This window comes from Gymnoscopelus microlampas (genome assembly GCF_963454915.1).
Source record: "Gymnoscopelus microlampas genome assembly, chromosome: 15".
NCBI lineage: Eukaryota > Metazoa > Chordata > Actinopteri > Myctophiformes > Myctophidae > Gymnoscopelus > Gymnoscopelus microlampas.
The window spans coordinates 32994287-33020008 of NC_139952.1; the positions used below are offsets into that span (position 1 = coordinate 32994287).

General features: G+C 42.7%; 1 protein-coding gene across 2 annotated transcripts; it reads right to left on the reverse strand.

Annotated features, from left to right (window-relative positions):
* Positions 1-459: 459 nt before the first annotated feature.
* snx27a (sorting nexin 27a) lies at positions 460-25580 on the reverse strand. 2 transcript variants are annotated; one of them, XM_084079586.1, is made up of 14 exons: positions 25353-25580; positions 24962-25320; positions 19127-19358; positions 17896-18088; positions 16553-16617; positions 15888-15992; positions 15627-15705; positions 13090-13253; positions 11987-12076; positions 11292-11441; positions 10608-10736; positions 9953-10012; positions 9716-9764; positions 460-7295 (listed from the first exon to the last, which is right to left on the reverse strand). In XM_084079586.1, exons 2-14 carry the CDS (start codon positions 25318-25320, stop codon positions 7222-7224), a joined length of 1749 nt encoding a protein of 582 aa, XP_083935712.1. In that variant the 5' UTR covers positions 25353-25580; the 3' UTR covers positions 460-7221. The 2 variants fall into 2 exon arrangements, with proteins under 2 accessions (XP_083935712.1, XP_083935711.1); XM_084079585.1 differs by having other exon boundaries at positions 24962-25579.
* Between the last annotated feature and the right edge of the window lie 142 nt (positions 25581-25722).

Sequence of the window (25722 nt, forward strand, 5' to 3'; positions counted from 1 at the left end):
TCATAATAAACAATAAACAAATACCGTATAAAGACATGACAGCAAACATGTTTTCTTCAATATATAACTTTATTTAAAATAATGTTACAATTTATTACTCTACATGACATTTCCAAACCTTTTTTTTTTGGTTGTATTTTTTTCTTTTCTTACATTGGTTAGTAAACCTTCATTTATTCTTTTAGATATAAAACTCTCCATTTTGTAGTTCAGTATCAGGTGTTAATTCATGTCTTGAGACTGATGAGTAAATGCAACACTGCTCTTTTTTTTTGTTTTGTTTTTTACAAAGCTTGACTTTTAGATGTGTAGTTACTGTAGCTCTTCCTCCCCTGTAGAACCGTTTTACTCAGACACAAACTTAATGATCGACAGTGACCCTAGGACACTACAATAAGATTTCCCCCTATTTTATTTTTAAAATCATTTTTGCTCAAATAAATTAAGTTAAAGTCAGTCAGAGAGAGAAACAAAGAGTGCATTTTATCCAAAGCATATATTCATTTTTAAACAATAATTTACAAGTTATGCTGAAGACAAGGACAAACAAGGCTTAAGTCATTTTTTTAATATATATATATAATGCCACTGCCTACTTGCGGTGAAAAAGCCCTGCTGGTCTGAAACGTAACATACAGAAATTAATCATATCTACACAAAGGCTAACACTTATAAAACAGCACTTACATCCATCCTCCATGTTAGTCGTGTATTGCGCCTCAGCTCCAACGGGAAAGCCTGCAGCGAATGCCCTTGAAGCTGGGTTCAAGAGGGTGACGAACATATAAACCTACACAAAAGCATTGTTTCCAAGAGTAATGTGGTGGCTGACCCAAGGAACAGTGTCAAGCTGCACTCATACGAAAACAAGACTGGCTGAGTGGTCTTGTAAATGTCACTTGACACGCTGGTGGGTGGTGGGGTTTAAAGTACATTCTTGTTCGGAAAACAACATAATTTGCTTACGATCTTAGTTGACAATAAGGACATTTCAATGTTAAGCGCAGGTGGGCAGCGGCGTAGCACATTGAACAAAATGGGGTACAGGGGGGGCGCCATACAACAGCGTGCTTTTTCCTTTTTAGTTTTTAACCCTCTCAGGGTCTGCTCCGGCACCAGTTACTATGACAATAACCTCAGCAATAGCTGCAACAGTCCACCGCTGACAGTAAAAAATACACCTGCCGCAGGATACCCACCTGCCAGTGCGGAGCGTTTTCAAATGAGTGAAAGCCAGCTCGCGAGCCGGCACCTGCGGCAGTCAGGAGATGCATGAAGACAAGCTGTGTGATGCTTATTCACAGAGACGCAGAGCCACAGGGACAGAAAACAGACATCAAGAATATGAAGGGAGCACTTGCTCTGAATACATTATAGGAAGGGAGTGAGTCAGTCGTCAGTCAGCCGATGAGTTGGTAACCGAGGCCAGGTTGAGCACGCTCAGCAGATGTTGTGCTGCTGCCACGGCAACCACACACACCCCCCCCATGATAATGGGAGACCAACCTGGAGAGGAGGAGCAGAACATTGCCATGCCAACACATACGTCGTACGTACACACACGCCGTGTCTGCCACCACCTCTCCTTTTATGACTCACAAAAAAAAAACACTTAATGGTCGAACACCTCCCATTCTTATCTTGTCATCTATCTCTAAATTGGCTATTACTTTGCCTGTCAGAATCTGCAGGAAGCTCTACCCCTGCACGTCCACACAGCACTTCTTTCTTGATGCAGCTGTCTTGTTGGTGTCAGAGAACGGGCGATTTGCTGCTACACTGTAGTTCTGTCCCTCTACGTCGTTGCCTGAGGCCTCTCCTTGGGGGAGACAATCATTGCACGGCCATGCAAGGAATAGCAAAATATTGTGATCTATTATACTTGGTAGATACAAATCCGCTTAGCCACCGGAAGGGAGACAAGACACGCAAGTATGGAGGGAAAATTAGGGAACCGATACATTCCCCATTAGAAACATTCTCTACTTAACCAGTCCTCGGTTTTTAGACTTAGCCTTACATGGTAAGATAGCAGGAGAGCAAGTCTAGCAACAAACAGGAAACGGAAGGAAAACATTCTTGGAGCTAGGAGGGGTCTTGTAACATGACATCATTTCTTTTGGTAATTGTTTGTGCTTATTGGTTTTAGAGTTGAAAATAGTTTTGACTTACTCATGGAATACGTTTGACTGGGCAGAAAGAGTGTATTGTGGTGGTATATCTATACAATTGTGTTCTTTGGTGTTTCAGCCATAGTTTTATAGGCTCAGAATAGTCCAAATACGGCTTCCTACTTTCCAGGCCTATGTAGAAACACTGGATGAAGGTGTGTGTGTCATGCTAACAGAGCTGAAGGTGGGGGCGCAATGTGAGTTAGAGAAAAGTTAATGTCTCCCATTGACCCGTTTAGACCTGAGGCTGATTCTAAAAATGCCTTCTGAATCCTGACTTATGTTTTTTGGAAAAAAAACCAAATTGTTATAAAAAAATGCTATATACTGTAGCAACAACTACACACAGAGGTTTTCCCGGCTTGAAAGGTATAACAACGTATAGGTGTTCCACGTCTAAATGCGTTTATCTCCATCTGTCCCTCTGCTGTCACACACACAGCCTCATCTGTTCATCTCCTGGCCCTCACAATGACAGCTCATCTGACATGTCCAATTCAGCTCTAATACCTCATCAGAGAAACGCACACGCCACCCTAACGCACGTACATAAACACATACATACTAGCCAAGACAGAGCAAGGTTGTTCAAAGTTAAAACCTAGCTGGTAGGTTTATATTATAGATGAACAGAAACTAAACTTAGCCATGGTTGTACCACTGAGGACAATGTGCCAGTTGTCTTCTATGTGGAAGAAGAAATATCCATCCATATCCGCCTTAAATTGAAATGCACAGCTCCAGCTGCTACCAATATTTGGACTCTTGTCTTAAATGTAGACGTTTATTGGAGTTTTAGTTAGTTATTAGTTATTCAGTAACTATCTAATCTAAGGTGCCTGTGACAGACAGAATGTGGTGCTGAGGACAGAGGGGTCTGTTTGTTGGGAATATTTGGACTGTTACAGGAGTAGTTCACCCAGGAAAGATTTCTGTCAATTGCACGCTCCATGGAGCCTTGAATTAAGGGAGATTTTTTAAAGTGTGTCGCATTCCTGAGCCAATTTGATGACCGGCACAGTCTCCCTCCTACTCTGCCGGTCATCAAATTATTGGCTCAGGAATGTGATGGAGTGAATCTCCATAATTCAAGGCTTCATGGGGTCTGTAATTGATAGAAAATAAGTATTTTTGGGTGAACTAGAAGTTTATTGGAGTTTTATTCAGTAACGTTTTTAACCAAAAAGGGTGCTTCATTGCATTTTAAATGTTTTTATCTGTACAGTTTGGAAGTTATATTTTGTCAATGTTGTAATACACATTTCAATAAATTTGTATTGTCGGGGCGGCAGTGGCTCAGGGGTAGAGTGGCCGGGTAGTGTGAGCTGGAAAACCGCAAGGTTCCCAGTTCGATCCCGGGCTGGGGCGCTCCCCTAGAGTTAGTGTCGAAGTGTCCTTGAGCAAGATGCTGAACCCCTAATTGCTCCCGATGAGCAGGTTGGTGCCTTGCATGGTTTCCTCCGCCATCGGTGTATGAATGTGTGTGTGAATGGGTTAATGGCACTATCAATGTAAAGCGCTTCGGATAGAAGCGCTATATAAATGCACCATTTACCATTTACCATTTACTTACTCATTAACTCAAATGCCAAGTAAATAAAAGAGTAAAACAGGTAAAAGAGTTGTCAGTTTGTCTTTAAGGTTAGGACTGTTTTCAATCAGCGAGTTGTCAGTTTGTCTTAAGGTTAGGATTGTTTTCAATCACCGAGTTGTCAGGTTGTCTTTAAGGTTAGGATTGTTTTCAATCACTGTCAGAATAAATGCAAAGTATTGAGAGATTTGCAGATCCTGCATTTCCCTGGCCTGGAGATGACATTCTCCATGAGAGGGCTTCTATGACGTATGAGGAAATACGAGCATCTTCTATGTGATGGTGTTCTATGCAGTGTCAACTTGTTCCCACAATAAAGCCTATACAGTATATTGTACCAAGTCATAGCAGAACTCATGCTATTGTAATTAGATTACACAGAAAGTTCTCTGGTTACCTGGCAGGGAATGAATGACTGGGCCACCCTAGTGGAGACGACTGAGATAAACCACAGCTTCCTGGCTCTAAAGGCAAGACTGGCTGCACACAAGCGATCCATGTGTTACAAAGCCTTTTTTCAGCCAGTCAAGTTCTACACCCAATGAGGGACACATCTTATGACGACAAGCCTTGCTATAGCTGTTGGAGTATTCATGTCTGCAAGGTTAGCCAAAGCATCTTCCAGCCTGTAGACCACAGCCACATGTCCATGTGTATCAAAGTCAACAAACTCACAAGTATAGACCCCTGGGGGACCCTGATCAACAAAGAATATAGGGTTTAAGATGTTAAGTTTACTCGCTAAATGACTGCTCAAGAATGGTTAAGCAGTAGTCAAATTGTAGGATGCTGCCGTTTCAGTTTTATGAGAATTACCATGTCACTAATATAACATCCTTGAGTGTTGAGTTGAGGCATGTTTGTGAGGAACAAAAAACAAACGGTACAAAGAAAATATTCTCCTTCGCTAAATATTCCAACGGTATATGATTCATGATTATTGTCTCATTTTCCCTCGCAGCCCATTGGCAGACTGTGGCAGACAAGGACATCAAGCTCTTTGCTTCTGGTTGTCTGCTGTGCTGCATCTCTCCTCTTGGAGCATTATGGACACACACAGAGCCCGTCAGGCCACAAACCTTACACGATTAACAGGAGCTGCACCTGGGGTCTATGGCCTGCCAATCAAGCTCCAATAGATATAAATAAAACATGAATCTTCTATGTTGATTTGGTGTTTTGGAGTTTATGCATAATGTTAAGAGGCAAGCTCAAGGCAAGATCAACTAAATTAAATGGTGCTTTGTGTTTAACAAGTATTCTACTAAATAAGTTTTGAATCAATTAAACCATTTACATCCACTAATGTCTACCTAAAGACATGTCAATCCAAAAGTAGGTCTACAGAAATCTGTACAACCAAGACCAAACCTGTAAGCGTAACCAAACAAAATACTAAAACCTTAACTGAAGATAAAAAACGTCATTGAAAATAAAACAACAAAACCTAAAATCTGATGGAGAAATCTATTGCACAAAATAAAATAAAAATATCTGTGTAATCACAACCCTGGCCCTGCTATCAAGTTATTAACACAATGTCACAATCTCTCTCTCACACACACACACACACACACACACACACACACACACACACACACACACACACACACACACACACACACACACACACACACACACACACACACACACACACACACACACACACACACCTAATACTGAAAGCCTTAAGTGCAGTGAGGGACAACAGACTGTCACTTGATGTTGGCCGTGGTTACAGGATCACTTACAGTACTCTCCACTGTCAACAATAAACACACGTGTCGTGCACAATCTGTCACCATGAAGCCTAATTTGTACTTTGTCTCAAGACCGTATCACTCGCCGGCAACCAATGCTTTACAGGCGTATAACTCGCTGAAAATCAGGTATTTTCGGCAACCATTGCTTTACAGGGTTAACAGACAAACTGTAGAGGAGTGATGCTTGGTTGAGTGAGTTACACAGCCAAAGGGAGCACTCTCCGAGAAGCATCCCAAAGCAGCCCCTCCTTTCAGCTGCTCAATACTGACACACAAGCTTCTCTTACACTCTACTGCACTCTTATGTCCACTCTGGGAACTGCAGCTCAGCATACTTTAATAAAATCTCTTACCCCCATCTGTCAAACTCTGACATATAATGTGTAGCTTTCCACTAAGATTTGGTTTCTAACGCGATGACCTTTCCTTTAGAAACCACCCCCACCCCCTTTGCTCTGACGGAAGACTGTGTCTCAATGACGAACACCATTTCCTCTCGGCTTCAGAGTTCTGCTGAATCACCACAATAAAACACTTACAAAGGGGCGTATAAATGTCCAAGCTGTTAGCGGTGGACTGCCAACAGACATCATTCTGAACAGGCGCATGTGAGATTAGCGAGAAAAGGTGAAAAGATGGGAGAGCGAATGGAGCAAGAATTCAGTTAGCGTTTCGTTCCGTGAGATCAAGGAAATTATCATAGCTCTTATATTAATCTCTAAGTAATCATAAGCAGATTTCTTAAGCGTAGCAATAATTATTAACAGGGTGGTAAAGAAACCTTTTCTGGGCCACTGGCCAGTGTGGGCTGGTACATCCATGTCAGCCTCTATTTCCATTGCCTGAAGCCAGCTAGATTTTTTACAATAGAATGCCACCTGCGAGTGACGGTTGGGAACCTGCCAGTGACTTGTAGAGCAACCTACCAGTAAGTAGCTATCATGTACCAGCATTAGTGACTAATGTCATTTCCCCTCCCTTATACCCCTTTATGCTTTTCCAGAAAGTTCGACATGCCTACGTTGCCTTAATGCTTTGTGACAAGAACAGCATGACGTCACGTATATACCCATAAACAGAAAACAGAACTTTCCTCTTAATGTCCAGCATTAGTGTAAATAATGCTTACGCTTCTCTCCATATCGCTGAAAATAGTGTAATCCCCCTTTCTTGTATCCCCCACTGCTTTCCTCTGTCCCCAGTCCTCTCCAACATCCGTCTGAGTTCAGTAGAGTTGGAGGTAGGTTGAAGTGATTGGCCAGAGCAGATCCTTGTTTACACACCTTGCTGTCACAAACACAATGGGAGTGGGCGTCGTCGCCAGGTGGCATTTTGCATCAGCAAGTCGCGTCGTCGAGATGCTCCTTTCTTTTGTCCAAAATGGCGATGCCCTGACTTTGACCACTGGCCAATTGTAGATAAGCAATGGACATCGAGTTAATGACATGAATGTTTCCTTTCCTTCATTGCTTTGCTGTGTATTCCCTGGATTTTGGTGTATTACTGTGTTTAATTTCTTTTCAAATTGATCGCTTCCAGGTTTTTTGGGGGAGGGGGAGTGGGGTCATGAATCACTTCAGTCAGTCAGGCAGTCTATGTTCCGTGATTTGTCGATGGGCGCTCTCTGTTGTGGCTGTGATGGCATGAGTGGACCAATTGTAGTTGGGATGTTGACCGGAAGGTTGGTTTTGTTCTATTAGGATGTGGCAATCTCACCCCCTAGGTGGCGCCATCCCTTCTGTTGAGTCTCCAAAAGAGGCTGCTGATATTCTGGAACACAGAGAGACGACTTCGGTGAGTGAAAACACATCCTGAATATCTTCCTCGTTGCTCATGAAAAAGCCCCAATGAGTTTGAAAAGCAAGTCTCCAAGCTGTCTGATTCTATTATATAGGATGACATGTATAGTATGTACTATGACATGCTCCATGTTGTCAACATGTCTCTGCACCAAAGTCACTGAGACAAAGTTCTGTACATTTAATCAAGGCCCCTGTCCTCGCCTTATTTGTGATGTCCCATCAATAATGTATCTTGCACTATCCCTTTGAACTGTACATACTAAACATATAGTGTATCTTTAGAAGCATGTTATGCATTGATATGATATATGCACTAAGTGCACTACAAACTGATGAAAGTTGCACCAAGACACCAAGACAAATTATTCTATCCATTGTCACTGAAGTACGCCGAGGTCCTTGCCTTTGCTTCTATCTGTATATGCCTGTCTGCCGTCTTCGTCCTTCGCAATTCAAGTGCCTTTTGCTCATTATCTCTCTGGGATGATCTTTGCGGTTTCTATGACTCCCAAGGCTATTCACTGAAAGTATCAACTGCCTAGCGGAGGTGGTCTCGATCACACCTGCACAGCACTTTTGTCTGTTACTGTTGTTTCGACTCTTTCGAGATACGGTGAGACACTTATGAAGCACTGATTGTAATGGACACTTTATTTGTTTTTATGACAGGATACGGTGAGACACTTATGAGGCACTGATTGTAATGGACACTTTATTTGTCTTATGACGGGATACGGTGAGACACTGTAAGACACTGTAACCTGTGTTGTTGCTTTTCCTGTGCAGCGCAGGACGGGACACGGCGAGACACTGTTGTCTTCCTGCATAGTGCAGGACAGTTGTAGAGGTTTTACTTCTGTATACCGTTGCTCTGTAGTGTTGATGCTTCTTTTTCTTTTTGCCTTGTATTGCTATACACAACAGTACTTTTTATTTTCCTTACTCTTTACCTGTAACTCAGTAACCTTAACTACTGCGCCGCCTCTAGGCGACTGAATTCCCCCGCGGGATAATAAAGGTATCTATCTATCTTCTGCAAATACAGGTACACTACACCTGTTTATGTCTTCTGAGACACTGGTTTCAATGTGGGGTCTGGACCCCACCAGACCCCCAGGGATCATTGAGGGGTTTTCAGTTAAATGATTGATAGTTAGGAACCAAATGGATCCTTACATTCTCCAAGTTAAATTACCAATGAAGATTTTACAGTGTAGATTGGGGTCCCAGAGATAGAAATCGTATCAAATGGGGGTCCGTGATCTAACAACACATATCAAACCTGGGGTACTTGAAATTAAAAAGGTTGATAATGACAGTTCTGAGTGATACCATCACTGTGGACCATGGGAGACAATTACTGTAACTCCCATTACACTTTAGTATACTGCGAGTCTGAAGATGAAATGTCAAACAAAGGTACTTCCATTTCTGTCCCTGTCATTTAATCACAAATTTGCACATTGTTACATTTTGGGGCCCCGGGGGGCAAAGAAAGGCATGATCAATACTTCTTTGCACACCAGTGTCGTGCACCGAAAATAGCTAATCTACAAGCTCACAACACGTTGCAGCGCAAAGCATACTTTTTTTCAAAGTACCATAGGGCCCTCTCACACCTATGTCACACTGCCGATCCGACCAATATGTCAGAGTCATAGTGTCGGGGGCTTTGTCAGAGTACCTGTTGTACCCGTCTGTCTGTGTCCCTTTTGTGCCCATATATGGAGATCTCTGTATCTGTCAGTCCTTGTCCCCTTTATGCCCCCTTTTGTGCCCATATATGGAGCTGACGTTTGTACCTGATGCCATGACGTCACATTGAGGTTAGTCAACATACCATATTTGAGCGTAGCTGCAGTCGGACAGTCATAGTGACATGAGCGTGACGACAGAGGTCCGCCGGCCAGCTGGCCAGTCCTCCCTTAAGCCAATTTTAATATATAGGATAAATCAGGCTAAAGGCTATGTGGAAAAACAGCCCCACTATGAATGCAGCCTTTTTTACAGGACAAGGCTGCTTTAAAGAAACAATGTGCAGCTGACATGGGAAGTAGTGCATGCTTTATGTCCCTGATACCTCTGTTTAATAAAAATGCAAAACAGTGTACTTTTACAACTGCACAGTCAAATCCTGAGTGTTCATTTAACTCAAATGGAGCATTTGGTTCCATTTGCACACGCTCAGAGTTAAATGAACACTGAGGATTTTATAGTATGTTCTGCTCCTTTGCCCTTTCACACTGAGTCACAAGTTAATGTTTGACTAGGTCTAGTAGATAATTTTCTCATAGTAATATATAGTAATATATATAGTTTATTTCTATTTATTTATTACTGACATTATTTTATGAAGTATATCCCAAGCATTAGTTATTGTCCTCTCACCATTGTTACTGCAGTTCTTGTTGTCTTTGTCAGATGCCTCCTCTTCAACCTGACATAAGACAGAATGAGGACAAATTAATAGTTGGCAAAAAATCGGACAAGCTTCCCCCACCCATCCATTTGATAAATACACAGAAAATGTTTGAGCTTTATCATGTCCGCAACGCCCAAATGTCTGAACTAAGTTTAGCGTTTCAGCCTTGGCGTGAGTGGAAAAAGGAAAGGTGTGGTCTCTACCTGTTTCCTCCACTTCAGTTCACAAAAGACCCGCTCGAAGCACTCGTGCATGTAGTTAAACTGGGGGCAAGAGACAGAACAATGACTTCAATATAGGACAACCACCCACCCACCAACAAACACAGTAACTGATGCTAATTCTGTTAACTTCTATCCCCTCAAAAAGACTGTTTTTATAGTAAACAGTCTTATGTTGACTTCACTAAGTAAGAATCTTGCAGTTTTTGCTCCCATGTCAAGCGGGTTGAGTTAGCCTTGGAACACGACTCAGAGAGACTCAGAGAGGGCCAGGAGGTTAAGACAATCACAGGAAATGAATTGAAAGTTGACAAAGTACACTTGACTGTGACAGATAACCTCCCCTGGACTATCTGCAATGTCCCAATGCTGTGAAACCCCCACCCAGCTAATACTCAATGCAACTTAAAACAAACGCTGCACATTACTTGGCAAATGGCAACACTGCATATTGTATCTGAAAATGTTACACAAATTTTCAATCTAGTCATTTGAGAAACTAAGGCATATACAAACACTTGACAGAGATTTACAAACATACAGTACACACACATATTACAGTATATGTGTATATATCCATACTTATTTATGAGATGATGTGTGTTGTTTTGACTGGAGGAGATGTGCTCAGACTTACATATGGAGTGAAGATCTTAACCCAGCGGGGTTTCTTCTCTCCTCTGGTGTATTCAAAGCAGAAGGCCATGCCCTCCTCGTCTGTGTCCCAACGCTGCATCTCTCCCCACTCAAACGCTATCACCTGGTTCTGAGGGTTAGAAGATAGTCGTTAAGGAAAGAATGCACGCAGTCAAGATACAATAAACACCAAGGCAACAACAACGAGTCACACAGGAAACGTAACTGAGCGTCCTGTACATCTGCCAGTTCATACTGTCTGGCACAGAGAAAAACAGCAAAGGTTCCTGGTGCAAAACCTTCTGATATGAATGTCTGTATACACAATACATAGATCAATACATACATACATGCATTTAGGGCTGGCCGATATGACTTCAAATCAATCATCACAATTATTTAAAACTTTTGCCTTGATTATTTCGTGTCAATTCGATGGTATGTAAGAAATAAATGTATATACTCTGTAAATAAATATAAACTGCTTCTCGACAGCTACTTCGGTTAACTGCCCAGCCTTACATTTTATATCTCACACATGCATTAATGCAGACACACACATTATTCAAACATGCGTGCATTACATTCTTCGGTCAACACACTCGCTCAATCCCAAATTGAAATCACATGTAAATTTTCATATTCTCTCCTGGTCTATCTCACGCACACACACACACACACACACCTCCAGTGTGCCGTCCTCGGTGCAGGCGTGCAGTTTGAAGTGGTGGATGCTGATGGCGGTGATAACATGGCCCTTCCTCCGCGAGTCACATGAGCAGTGGGGGAACATCACCTCATTGTAGCCCTCGCACGACCGCAACAGGCTCAGGTACTGACAACACACACGTCATTTCAATTACATAACAGTAATCTCACTGCCTTTATTTTGCAATGCATCTTCACTCTGAATCATGAGTGTGTGCCTGTGAATCCCCTGTGGCTATTTTTAACAATCCATTTTGGGAGGAAATGTTATTTCAAAAATTGCGGAAATAGCATATCTACTCTACAAGCACATAACAAATCGTGGCATGTTGTGATTCGTGAAGCTTGCAGATTGGCTATTTTCACGTAATGCTGTTGTACAACCAAGTATAAATATGGCTTAAGTGGCCTTAAAAAAAAAGAAACTAATTAGAATGTTGTTCTTTTTTTCAGGTTGATTCATTGATATATAAAAAATACAAAAATACAAAAAAAAACGTAAAAATGATTCGATTCATTGGAAAAGTAATGTGTAGGATAATCGTTAAGAAAATAATGGATAGTTGCAGTCCTGGTTAGAAGGTAGATAGCAGTGGTAGGGAAGGAGGGAACTAGACAGCGCCATCATCCCAATCCCCCTCCCTGAACAAAGACTGTTCTGTAGGGACTGACCGTGGCCATCTTGCGTTGCTCTGCCAGCTTCTGCAGCTGGTAGGACTTGTCCTCCGTTTTTATGAATCCCTTCTTCACATCATCCAACGCCTAGACGGAGAGAAGAAGACAGAGAGAGGGAGAGAGAGATTGAGGGACAGCATGTGATGCAAGTGCTGGCTGAAGCTATTTCATCTTCACTAGATATTTGTTATCATTCAAACATTCACATGTTTACACATGATGTGAATGTTTTTACACATAGTTCCCTGGTGATGGATTTTGGTATCAGGTAAAACTCATTATTTGATTTAATCAAGTACAGTATCAGCCTGATAATCTGATACGAGTATCAGCACTATTCTATCTATAGAATAGAATAGTCCCCACTCCTTGGGGTGTTTTTTTTTGTGTCACTGTATATTGGCACATACGTTAAATTTGTCCTCTGCATTTACCCATCCTACAACTACTAGAAGCAGTACCACATGGGCTCTATTGCCTGACAGCAAGTCCCCTTTTTGATTCCTGGCCGGCCAGACCATTTGCTGCATGTCAGTGACTCCCCAACTCCATCTCTGTGTTTCCTGCCTCTCTACACTGTACCTGTCAAATAAAGGCTCAAGAACCCCCCACCCCCCAATAAAAGCTTTTACACACATGCACCTCACTTATGTATGGCCCTGCTACAAAAAATAAAAAATACTCAGTGTTCATTTATCCAATTGTAACTCAGTGTACAAATGAGTTACAATGTGTTTATCCAATTGTAACTCAGTGTACAAATGTAACCAAATGTGGGTCCATTTGGTTACATTTGTACAGTGTACAGTCCGAATTAAATTAACACTCACAATTTCACAGTGTAATACTACTTGTTTGGGGCAGCTGTAGCTTAGTGGGTAGAGAGAGTGTCTGGTAATCAGAAGGCCACCAGTTCGCCTCCCGGCCTACCCATGTCAAATGTCTCACGTCAAAAAACACAACCGTAACAGCTCCCCCCAAGCGCTCATCACGACACTCTGAGCAGCCATCAGCTGGAGAAAGCTGTAACTGAATTACCCCCCGGGACTAACAACGGTCTCCCCTACCCTACTACTACTACTAACAACTACAGTAAATACCTGATGGAAGCAGTAGTGCAGGGCCAGGGGGTTGTCCCTGAGCAGCTCCTCCTCCTGGGAGCTGAACAGCCACTTGCGGAGAGCCAGGCAGGTCCCCGGGACCGCCGATGTGTAGTTCTGCACGTACAGCTTGTGGGGGAACTCGTTGGGTGCCAGCTTCCGCACTGTAAGATAGATAAGCCATGAAGAGTAGCTAGGGGTGGGAATCATCAGCATTTTATTGATACCGATACCACAATCAATACTTTTTTATCAGTATCTAACATTACATCTCCACATAATTTGGTGAAAAAAACAGACATGTCATGAAGTAATTCACACAGTTCTTTGATTACTACTTTGGTTATGGTATAGATAATGGTCTGGTAGTGTGCCTTGTTGCTGGTTCCTTACCATCAATAAAATAAACTTATACAAGATATCAATGCTTGAGCTTCTCAGAAGCAAACATAATTTAATGAGATGATGTGATCACTTTTTTGCTGTGTGAAATAATTAATCCATGCAATCTCCAAATATCACTGTAGTCAATTGAGCTACAGTCAATAAGACCAATTCAACCATACTGTAACTGCATCAAGACCTACAACTCTGATACACCTCAGCCATTGCTTGACAACCAAACATCAGTTTTACACCACAACCATCTCTTTGGGCTATGGGATCTACTGTAGGCTATCAACTAGCATTACAATGCCATGTAATGTCATTACATGGCATTGTCAATGTCCATTTGGGGTCATGAGATCTCTAGACTATAAACATGTTTAGCCACTGCTAAACTCGACATAGTTGCAACATCATTCTTTTGTGGAATTCAAAGCTACTACCAAGGTCAGAGAATAATTACTACACAATGAGTAGAGAAGGAGAAAGCTCTACTTGCAACAATTCCACATCTTCTAATGTAAAACTGTGTAGGTTACTGTGTGTACTGTGAACAGGGACGGGAGAGTTCTAACATCATACTGTGTAGGCTAAGGGTTCTCAACCTCTTCAGGCCTAGAACCCCCAAAATAATCATATAACCCCCCTACTCTGATAAGCATTTGGTATGTAAGAGTTGAGGCATTACATTTAGTTTGACTCGGTACCACAGATAAATATTGTGAAAATAGCAGATCTACAAGCTCACAAACGGCTCGCGAGGCGTCGTGAGCTTGTAGATCGGCTATTTTCAAAATGTTTGCCTCTTTTTTATATTATTTGACAATTTGGCCAATGTTTTTTTTTTTTTTTTTTTAATCCCACGATTTTGTAACCCTTATTTTTCACCCGGTGCCAATTTTCTAAGTGATCCTGGGCACTACACTCCCCTCACCAGCCTAGGGAGGCCAGGGCCGAGCTCATGCCTCCTTCAATGCATGAGAGCCAACTGACCTTCTTGTCACCTGACAGGAGGGAGTTTCCCTGGCTGGACGTAGCGCGTGGAAGGACCACGTTATTCCAACCAGTTCCCTTCCCCTCCATCAGGCGCCCCGGCTGTCATGGGGGAGGAGTTTAGTGACCAGGATTACTACATGTTTTTGTGAGGGTATCAACTACACTGAGAGACACGGGGAGAACATGCAAACTCCACACAGAGTGGGCCCTTTCGCCAACCCCACCTAGGGTATGGGCGCTGATGACGCGGAGGAGGAGACACGCCCCCAGCGCCCAAAGCGTCCCCGGCGGGAATTGAACCCATGACCTTCTAGCTGTGAGGCGACAGCGCTACCGACTGCGCCAATGTTGGCCAATGTTTAACCAGTTTTTGTAGTATAGTTTGTTGATTACTTTTTATGCAGTAATGATCTTTTTCTTTTGAGGTATCAAAAAGGTCTTAAAAGTCTTGTTCAAAATCATGTGGGGCCTCTGGGGGGTCTGGGGGTCCCGATCCACAGGTTGAGAACCACTGGTGTAGGCTGCTGTGTATTAGAGATCGAAGGGGTAGAGCTAGGGTACATTAACTGCTAGCTAATTGATAACTAATGCCATTCAGTTTTCTCAGACGGGTACAAAACAATATTAAAGTGGTAAAAAGGAGTTTCCAAAAATATACCTTGCTGGCCAATAATATACTTGTGCAGCCCGCCCTGGCACTGCCTATGTGTGGGAAATGCTTGTAGAATTAATTAAAGTAAATTTGACAAATACAGAGAGCAGCACCATTTGTCCAGGAGCGTATTGGTATTTTGTGTCTGACCAATCAGGAACAGGCACCAGTTCTCAGTACCCATCCCTAGGGGTGATGAGATTGATAGTAATGGACTCCCATGCCGTATACTGTAACCATTATCTGCCTTTATTCTCTAATGGAATGGGTAATTTGACACCAGGCTCAATAGAGATATTACCAGTCATAGGAAGTCTGCATCCAACAACCAACAAATTAAGCGCAGGAAGCTTGCTATAGGAAATATATCACTACATGCTGAGGTGTAGCCTCGTCAAGTAGTAATGTAGTCATGTAGTAACATAGCCATACATCTGGTCTCACAAGGCTATACATATACGATGATATTATATGTAAAACACATAACATATAGAGTTCTTACCGAAGGAGTGGTTGATGACTTCAAAGAGGGCAAAGTAACTGGCCATAATGCTGTCCATTCCAACCTTCATCACTAAAGCCTAAAGGATAAAGAGGGTAAACAAATTGTTATAAAGAGGGGATGAATTGACATTAAGACAAGTTCATTCGGGATTTAAAAATGAATCAAACTTGTATTAACAATTTTTTGAATCTCTCGAATATATGTTTTTGTTATTTATTTATACATCTGTTGAAAGCATCAACAACAACAGCGGTGTACCTGGTAGACTTGGTCAGTGGTGCTGTTCTTGCGGACTCTGACAGAGATGGTAGTCTTGTCTGGCAAGGCTATTCGCAACTCCACATCTGTTACCCCATTGTAGTTCTACATAGCCAGGCAAAACACACAGTCAGCTACTGCAGAGCATGCATGTCTGATGTGCATGTGATTGTTTGTGAAAGAAAAAAAGGGAGAGCGAGAAAGAGAGAGTGTGTGTGTGTGTGTGTGTGTGTGTGTGTGTGTGTGTGTGTGTGTGTGTGTGTGTGTGTGTGACGTGATAAAAGAAAAAAAGAATCACTACTGCAATTTCTAAATTGCAAGAGGCTGCAGTTTTTTGCTTTTTGTTTCAATTCCAGAGGAAAGGTCTTTCAGATGACCCCTTATATAATATATTCTGCTGCTGTGCAGAAAATCTGGCCTAGAAAACCCCACTTGCACTTTGGCAGAAACCTCCAAAGCGTATTTGACCTGAGTGAATCCAAAGCATCAGTGACCCATTTCTGTCCCTCTGACTATCTGCCTTCTTTTCCAAGCACATGAAAAATATAGAATGATAGAAATAACTATAACTGCAATATCCATATACAGTTACACCTCCTCTGGCAATCGTATAACAGAGAATATCACAAACCTAAAAAATAAAGTTGCAAGTGAGTAGTTTTTACCTCATCAGACTCAGATAGGAACTCCTGCATGATGTCACTCTCCCCAATCACCCGCACCGAACAAACTAGAAAAGAGACAGGCATGAGAAAAGATAAAGAGATAATCAAATAGAACAGAAAGAAAAGACAGAGGCGAGAGACAGATAAGAGAAAGCAAAGCAATAAAGTAATAAGCAAGAGGAGCAAAAGGTCATAATATATCCTCTCAGTGTTCACATGCAGTCCTCATGATTTGTGCTGCTGAGTTCAGACAAGATGCAAAGGCATTCCATCCAGAGAAACAGAACATTCCACAGGTAACTACTGCAATGCTCTAGTTAAAGCGCTATTGTCCTATTGATTTATTGTAAGGAGGACTACAGTCTTTGACCTAAAGTTCTCAGGGCGCAGAACACATTGTTAAGTCTTATGTCAGATTGTCACATGTTGTCACTTGTTCTGTCTCACAACAGAATGATAGGATTAGGGCGGACGAAGAAATCGGAGAAGTGGCCCTTTAAGATTCCCCTCCCCACCCTTGGATTGTGACATACTTGCTCTTTCACTTCTACAAACTGTGATTTATGTGCTTCTGTCTTTATCATGTGAAGAGCCATAGCAACCAAGCGAGCAGCCAATAGCAACATGTACCCTGCTTCTGCTGAGTAACTGAAGCTAGGTAAGCAGGCGTGGGCTTGGTTTGTACTTGGGATAGCAGATCCCCTCCTCCTAGGAAAACCAAGTTGCTGCTGGAAGTGGTATTGGTGGGCCAGTAGGGGGCAGTCTTCCCTCTGGTCCAAATGAAATATGCCAATGCCCCAGTGCATTGATGGGGACACAGTGCTGTAGGATTATGCTGTATTACCCTAATGAGGTAATGACACATTTTGGTCATTGAATATCCCATGGCACTTATTGCAAAAAGTAGGAGGTTCCCAGCCTGTCTTTTTTAATCTGGCCACCAAATCAGTCATCCCGCAGCGTAAATGGCTTAATGACACCCTCCCGCTCCACCTCAAGCTGATGTGTGGCGAATGTTCTGATGCAAAATGGCTGCAATGCATCACCCAAAGCGGATGCTACACATCGATTTTACTTATCGTTAGGGGTGTGCCGATACACTATAATTTCACGATACGATATTGGGCTCACAACATCGATACGATATCGATACATGGCACTTTTTTAATATGAAAATATATGGGGGGGGGGGGGAAGCAAAAGCAAACAAATACTTCTGCTTTTGCATTATTATTATTGCAAAAAAGAAAATAATAATTTTCCTAGCAGCTATTCATCTTCAATGTGCATTAACCAGACGAAAGCCACAGACTGTCTAAAATGTAAAATGCATCGTGGCCCACCTCTCTCCAGGTACTCTTCCAGACCTCTGCGCCGAGCGTCCAGCTGTTGTTCTGACAGGGAGAAGGGCCATTTCCCGGGGAGTTTGGGGAAGCTATAGGTGGCGAATTCCCTCTTCAGGTTCTGGTGGAGGATAGCGAACTCCCGGTAGCGCTTGGAGCACAGCTGTCTGCCCGACATGTATACATTGTACACCTGTGGCCACAGGCGGAGAGACAGAGGGGTGGAACGATTGGTAGGAAAGAGTGGTAAATACTGGTGCAAGTTGGATGGGTTTAGGACACTTCTGCAGAAAAACATACTCCTTAATTTAACTCAGTGAGTGTACTGTGTAGACTCTGTGCAGACTCTGTTTAACCTCATAAATTACATTAAATCTTTTAACAAATAAAGTGGGCAGTTGTTATCCGTAAACATTCATGGCTAAGGAAAGAAACAGGCACAAAAAAATAGCAACCTCTGACAAATCACGTGAGACACTCCAGCAGCAAACTGTGTTCTGAGCCGACTCTTGCCCACTGTGTTGGAGAATCCCAGTGGGACTATGGACAATACCAGAGGTAGGCAACCATGTCTGTTTGATACTGGGAAATCAAGAAGGGCCTCAGTCGATCAATTTAAAAAACCCAGATCAAGTAGACCATTTTTAAATCCCAGACATAGACATCCCTTCATTTCTTTATGTGCATAAATAAATGTTTCTCCACACAGTCAGAACTCATTTTTACTTCATTATTAATATTAAAAATGATTGACTAAATTCTGTGTTTGTATTATTCTGATTAGCAGTTAAGCGGTGGATTTTGAACACTGACAGCTTGGCTGGTAATGGTAGCTCCCTCCAGCCTTGGAAAAGGTAAAGTAAGGTTGCCCTCATTTAGTCCAGGGGGGGCTATACCATGTCTTTCACCTGTGCCTCATTAACAGTAATGTTAATCTATTAACATGTGTTAATCAAATTCGTTTTTCTTGTTGTCTCTGTGAATAAATAAGGCCATGGGTATGTGATAAACAAATTATCACCCAGAAATCGTTGTTGCCCATCTTATCGCGCCACGGTTCAGGCGAATGCTTGGGTGATAATCTACATTCATTTTTCTTTCAGAGAAGTGTCTAGAGTAGACCAGTGGACGGTACAGGTGACATACGATAGGGACATTGTTAGACAGCTGATCCTTCTTAGCCCATATCTATATCTTAAAAATACGTTAACGGCAGTGAGTTGGTACTCACCACAAACCTCTCCGAGTGCTGCTCAACATGTTTGTAGGTGGGGATGGAGATTGGTACGGCCTGCTTGTCGCTGTAGTCGTAGTTGGGCTGGATGGCGGTGTCCTCCCCCGCCTCAAGCCCATCAGCCTCCTGGGGAGGCACAGACAGCACAGCCAGGACCAGTTCCCTCTCCCCAGCCCGGATCAGGTCAACCACCTGCTTATGGGTGGCGCCCTCCACACTCACCCCATTACTGGAACGAAAGAGGGAGAGGAGGGTGACAAGTTTATTGTTTCATTCAATAGTTAGCTTTAATGAAAAATAGCCTCCAGTAGTTGAGTGTTTGATCGTGGCCTCTCTGATGTTGTCACCAAGCGTAATACATAGCCTACTCGATGCTTTGTTCTTAGGGAAATTCACATTACCAGACCAGCCGAACAGTGCATATCATACACAGCAGCAGACATTCAACAGTCCCAGGTGACAGAATTCAGAACAAGCGACCAATGCAGAGTTTTGTTTTGTGTTTTATCCTTTTGAAATACCTATGCATTTGTCAATAAAAACAGCTATCAAAAAATATATTATTACAATATTATCATCTGCACTAAACCAGCTATTCTATGATATTCAAAAGACCAACGCCACACTTGACTACTAATGATTATCTGAATAATAGTATAGTATCTTAATAGTTGCAGAACTGGGATTTGTCGCTAACCCACCCTGAGAGGTGTCTAACTGCATTCTTTCAATATTTGTCAGCCTAGAGAACCGATGATGACATTCACAAAAAGGGGTTGTGATGACAAGGCTATATACCTTCGCTACTGAACTAGGGTGAGCAACTACATGTACACAATACATGTGTTACTAAGAGAAAAGGAAAGAGAAGTGAGTGATAGAGGCTGACACTGGGATTATACAGTGAGTATCTTCCTCACAGATGTTTAGTACATACATAGTACATACAGTACATAATACTATACCGGTAGATAGAAAGACAGAGAGATAGAGGGGCCAGCATGTGACTTTCATGGTACAATGTTCACACAGATGATCTTTGTTTCCCTTTTCAACCTGTAACATTCTAGAGACACTTCAATGCCTTGGATGGATCTTTCTAACAGGATTTGTTCTGGGCATAAAAAAGCCATTCCGATTTTAATTGACAGATTTGTAATGTTATGTATGCTACGGTAATTTTGGAAACATGAACATGCATCATTAGAGCATGATGTGTGTGTACTGTGTGGAAGTTTAACAGCAGCCAAATGCTGGTAGATTTTGACTACAGCTGCTAAAAGTTCTCTCTACTCTGCCAGCCATTTGCAGCTTGGTAACTACTAATCCTTGTCAGGTCCGGCCTTTTAAAGTTTTAATTGTGTTTTTGTTGCATTATGCAGAATGTGCTCCATGTACACGAGCCCCAGCAATCAAATGGTGGTCACACTATATAATCTTTCTATTAAATAAACACATTCTTGAACTTGTACAGGATATATCGTACCCGCTGGCAATTCAATAGTCCAAGTAGTTTCACTGCCAGAACTTCAAGTGATCGGATGCGACCAGCCTTCGTGGCCTTCTGCATCTAAGGCAGCGCTAGTCCCAGGCTGTGTAGCACGCAGCCAGTGCAGTCAACAAACGTTTAGGTTTAAGTTCACCTGTCAAGCCTTGCCTTGTGAGATAGTCTGGATGTGTACCAGGCAGTCAGACTGAGATAAAGTTCTGCCCGTAGCTCAAATCAGAGCAAAGAAATCTGCAGAGCAAAGAAATCTGCAGGGCAAAACCCTCTCCCCGGCAATGGCAGTCATGACGGCTGACAACCCTCATTATCAAAAAATATAAACAGTATAAAGAGGTAGTTTGTAATAGTACATGTCTGCAGTCAGGCATGCGAAGCAACAGTTAGGGATTCATGTAAAACAGGCATGCATGCACCCATATTGAATTTATAAACCAATAGCGATAATGATCTGCATGTTGTGGCTGATAATACCCAATAATTAAACCTCTTTTTTTTGCATTTTAAAACAAATTCACACTATTGTTCATGTTGCAGTTTAACTGCAATTAACAGTTGCAAAACATTTACTTGTTCCTGACTGACTTCTTCAAATGTAAATAGGTCTTCTTCCTCCTTGCAGCTATACTAACAAATAGGACAGAAATCCTATGTCTGAAAAGCCTCCAAATAGAACCTGAGAGCAAAACAATACAGTAACCAATATCAAATGCTTTCCTTGACAAATGAAATAGATCAAATTAAAGAACTGGTTCAGTGATAGCGATAATAGTTAAGACTTTAATGTTCTGAAGCAGTCCAAAGAGAACGTTTGGATAATGGATCATGAATTCAATTACAGAGGTGACGTCTAGGCAAATGTATATGACAACACTAATGTGTCCCCATTATGCAAGTAAATAGAATAACATTCGATATATATAGTGGGTTAATAAATAGGCCTGCATATTAAAGAGGTTATTTCAATCGGCGATCGCTCACATGCGTGTGTATGCGCAAGAAGAGTGTGATGTAAATCCACAGTACACCACTGGCTATAAGCCATCTATATAGTCAGGCCAAATGAGATGTTTTTGCAGTGTGTACAAGCACATATACCATATCTTCATATTTTCAGAATAATACAATTTCCAATTTATCCGAATAATATATTGGTATCCAATATATCATGCATGCATCCCGGTTAAGTGCCATCAAAGAGGAACTGCCGCCCTAAAATTCAGAAGACATGTCTGACCTCAGTCCCTACTGCCTACTGTTATCACATGACACATGATGCTACTTCTCTTTACAGCCTGTTGCTCAGGCTGTGGCTACAAGCATTTAGGATCAGGCTAGAATCAAGAATCAAAATTTGCCTTTGATTATATTGGACTGGGATTTAAAAGATTCTGATATCCAATCCATTGTTTTTGGTCAGTTTCGGACAGATACCGATACCTATCCCTAGCCGCCACAAGTAGTATCCTCCTTAGCTCACTTTGCCATGGCCAGATGGCAGCAGCATCAGGTGTCTCTGCTAATCTTCCACTGAGAACCAAAGTGACAGACGGAGGGAGGAGAGCAGAGAGGAGCAGAGAGAGGAGAGGAGAAGGAGTGCAGGGCTCTCTGCCATACGCCATGTTTCCATCATTACTTATTCATTTATATCAGCAATACCCAATGTGAAAGGGGGAGTGGAGACAAACAGGCGTAGGAAGAGACGGGCAGAGAAAGTCAACAATGAAATGAGAGTGACGGAAAGGAAGACCATGTGTATCTGGAGGAGATGGGGTGATTTGGGGACATTCTCCTGAAAGTGAAAATAATGACTGTGTGTGTGTGTGTGTGTGTGTGCGCGTACACGTGTGCATGTGTGGTGAAGAGAAATGTGAAGATAAAAAGGGACAAAGTATCATTCTCACAGCCACTTTGATCTCATCATCATCCTATCACTATCAGCCAAAACAAAAAAGAGAAGGACTTCTGCCAGAACACAGCCACAGTTGCCATTCAGGCAAAAAGGAGGTTGGTAGAATATGAATTAGGCTAGGACAAACTAAAGGGAGACAAACAATGAGACCCCACAGAATAAGCATAATTGCCTACCCTAATTCATTCACCAAGCCTAATGCACAAAAAAGCCCCGTTATTTTCATTTCTCAGGCCGAACCAGAAAACAAGCAATTTTATGCAGGCGCCACACACACTTAAAAAACAAGTTTAATTAGTTATTACTACTTTTTTTGTTATTAGTGAGCAATAACATTGGCTAGCTAGTTAGCCACAGAATAGGCTAAGATAGTTCAGTTTCCTAAGGAACTCAACATGTCACAATTATGTTGACACGTGAAATAGCCTAGCCAACCTGACGAGTTTCTTGGGTTCAGCACTATTTCTGTGCTCTTGAAAAGCAGCAATGCTGGTTAATATGTCACATGGAAACTTCTGCTCAGGTCATACGACTTGGGTTTAGCTCTTAAAATGAAGAAAACATAGGTTAGGATAAACCCTTTTTGATGCCTCAGCATGTTGGCTTTCCCCAGCGAAGGTCAGTGTGCTCTGCTACCTCCTCCCGTCCTCCTTTTAACCTAAGTTTGGCCTGTGGCCGTTTCCACTCATACATTTATCCTTCTGACTGTTCCATTTCTCACACTGAATCGCAGTCCATTAATCTGACACAAGGCCCTTCCATCACTATAAGTTTTACAATTAGGGTTATTTTCTTGTTTTTTTTCTCATCTTCTGTCACTTCAAAGCCAGAGAAAAGCGAACCCTTTGTGGAAAGAACTTTGACAATTCAAGTTACATAAACTATCTGCAAATCAGCACTGTTCCATTGTCGTTTGCCCCCGAGTGTGTATATGTATACAGTATAAGAACTCAATCTTGCTACGTGCTGTGATGCGTTTTTCATAAAGAATAGGCTTTTTCATGGCATGAGCCGCTGTCCTTGCAAACGCACAAAACACATTTGTACCATGTCTCTGGGGTCCAGCCATGCCTGTCAACACCCTTAAAACATTTACAATGGACAGCACAACAACAACAACAACTACAACATGAGGACTACACAGTAAAATCCTTGGTGTTATTATTTCAGCCATTAGCAACCACGACTGTACCAACTGGACCTGTGCAGTTCCATTAGTACACTTTCAGAGTTGACATAATAACATTAGGGTTTATACTTGTCTATGGGTCGAGGGACAGTCTGTCTATTGCAGTGGTTCTGAAAGTGGATTCCAGTGACTCTTTGGTTCCTTTAGGGTGGTTCCAATTGGACCATTACAAGTCTGTAACTCTGACAGTCCATTTGGTTCCATTTGTACACTGTCAGAGTTAAGGGGAGACCTTGCTCTGTAAAAGTTTGGGAACCATTGGTCTATTGGATAGAGGAGGTGCACTACCTAGGTCGTCTTGTCACAAGGAATACACACACACACACACACACACACACACACACACAGCTAATGGACCACAGCAGCACCTCCGTCTTCCATATTTACTATTCAAACAACAGACACGCATCGTAATATGTGTTTCTCAAGCGTTCATATACCTTTGTGTCAACGTTTCACTTGCTGTGCTCTCTGTCAACAACACAGTACTGCTGAGATCAGTCAGTCACTGCGCAAAACAAGCCGTTAGCCACACAGAGCTAGCTGTAGCTAATCAGCATGCATAGCCCGTTGTTGCTCAACTTATGCAAGCTGATTAGCCACAGCCAGGGACAGTAGTGACGTTCGCTAGCCAGGTAGCTAACTTGGCAAATATGGCTATTAGCTTCCATGCTAACTGCACAGTTTGTTTGTGTCACAGCAGAAATACGTAACGTTTGTATTTAAATAGCAAAAGAAAGATGGCTATCGAGTTCAGAGGTAGAGAGGGTTGCTAACAGTGTTGCCAGGTTGTGCGAGAGAAATAATAAGCCATGTCTAGGAAAACAAGCCCAAAAGAAGAAACTATAGGCCACATGAGCAAATTGGCTATTTGCAAATAGTCTTGTAGATCTGCTATTTTCAAAAACTCTTGCAATAAAATGTGGAATATTTTGTGAAACATTCTAACAACACAAATGCTCACTGGCACATACCATTTATGAAAATATTTGAGAATCACTGGTTTAAATAATAATGTTTAAAAAATGGAAACAAGCCTAAATAAGCAAGTACACAAACAAAAAAACGCAAGCCGCAACTGTCAATATTTACAAGCAACTTTACATTCACAGCGAAGAAGCCCAAAGTCGCTTATAATAAGAGGACATGGCAACACTGCTAGCTAGCTTTACTAACTAGCCCAATAACGAACATGGAACAACCGTTCCGATGCCGAACCAGACTCACACTTCCAGGATCCGGTCCCCCTTAGAGATGCCCGCTCTGTCGGCCGCCCCGCCGGGCAGCACGGCGCTGACGTGCTGCAGGGGAGCGTACAGCTCCCCGTTGATGCTCCGCAGCTGCCCTCCCTCGCTGACCTGGCCGCGGACGTTGAATCCGTAGCCGGACTCCGACTTGACGATCCTCACCACCCGGGGACCTGACGTCACCGTGACCGTGGTCGCATTGTGGCCTGCGGTGGTTGTACCACCACCGACGGTCGAGCCCTGAACCGCGGCGGGTCCGTTACGGGATGATGCTGGTGCCAGTGAGGGGTGAGGGTGGTGGGCCGACCGAATCTCTTCGCCTCCTTCAACATCCGCCATCTTCAAACACACTCACACTCACACACACACACACACACACACACACACACACACACACACACAGGACCCTGCCTCTCTACTCTCTACTCTACCCCCTCCTCCTCCAGTCGGTCGGGTCGGTGCCTCCTAGCAGAATTCAAAACAACACAGTGCTCTGTGTGCCTCAGTGGCTCAGGCTGGCCGCTGTGAACAACCCGCCCCTCCGACGCATCACGAGACCCCGCCGCCGCCGCTCAGTCACTCGCCGAGTCCCGTGTACTTCGGCGTACGACGGTGTGTGTGCGTCGTCCAGTGTTGCCGAATTGTGTGAGAGAAGTAAGCAACCAGGTCTATGAAAACAAGCCCAAAAGAAGCAACTTAATGGGCCACATGAGCACTTTAAACCTATATATACATCGCGTT

Bases quoted from the DNA above. Each gene is read 5' to 3' on its own strand.
- snx27a (XM_084079586.1), bottom strand. From the start codon at position 25,320: ATGGCGGATGTTGAAGGAGGCGAAGAGATTCGGTCGGCCCACCACCCT. The intron at 12,077-13,089 runs GTATTTACTGTA...CTCTCCGTCTAG, and splicing joins TGCACTACTGCTTCCATCAG to GCGTTGGATGATGTGAAGAA. The intron at 11,442-11,986 runs GTCAGTCCCTAC...GTGTGTTGTCAG, and splicing joins AGCAACGCAAGATGGCCACG to TACCTGAGCCTGTTGCGGTC.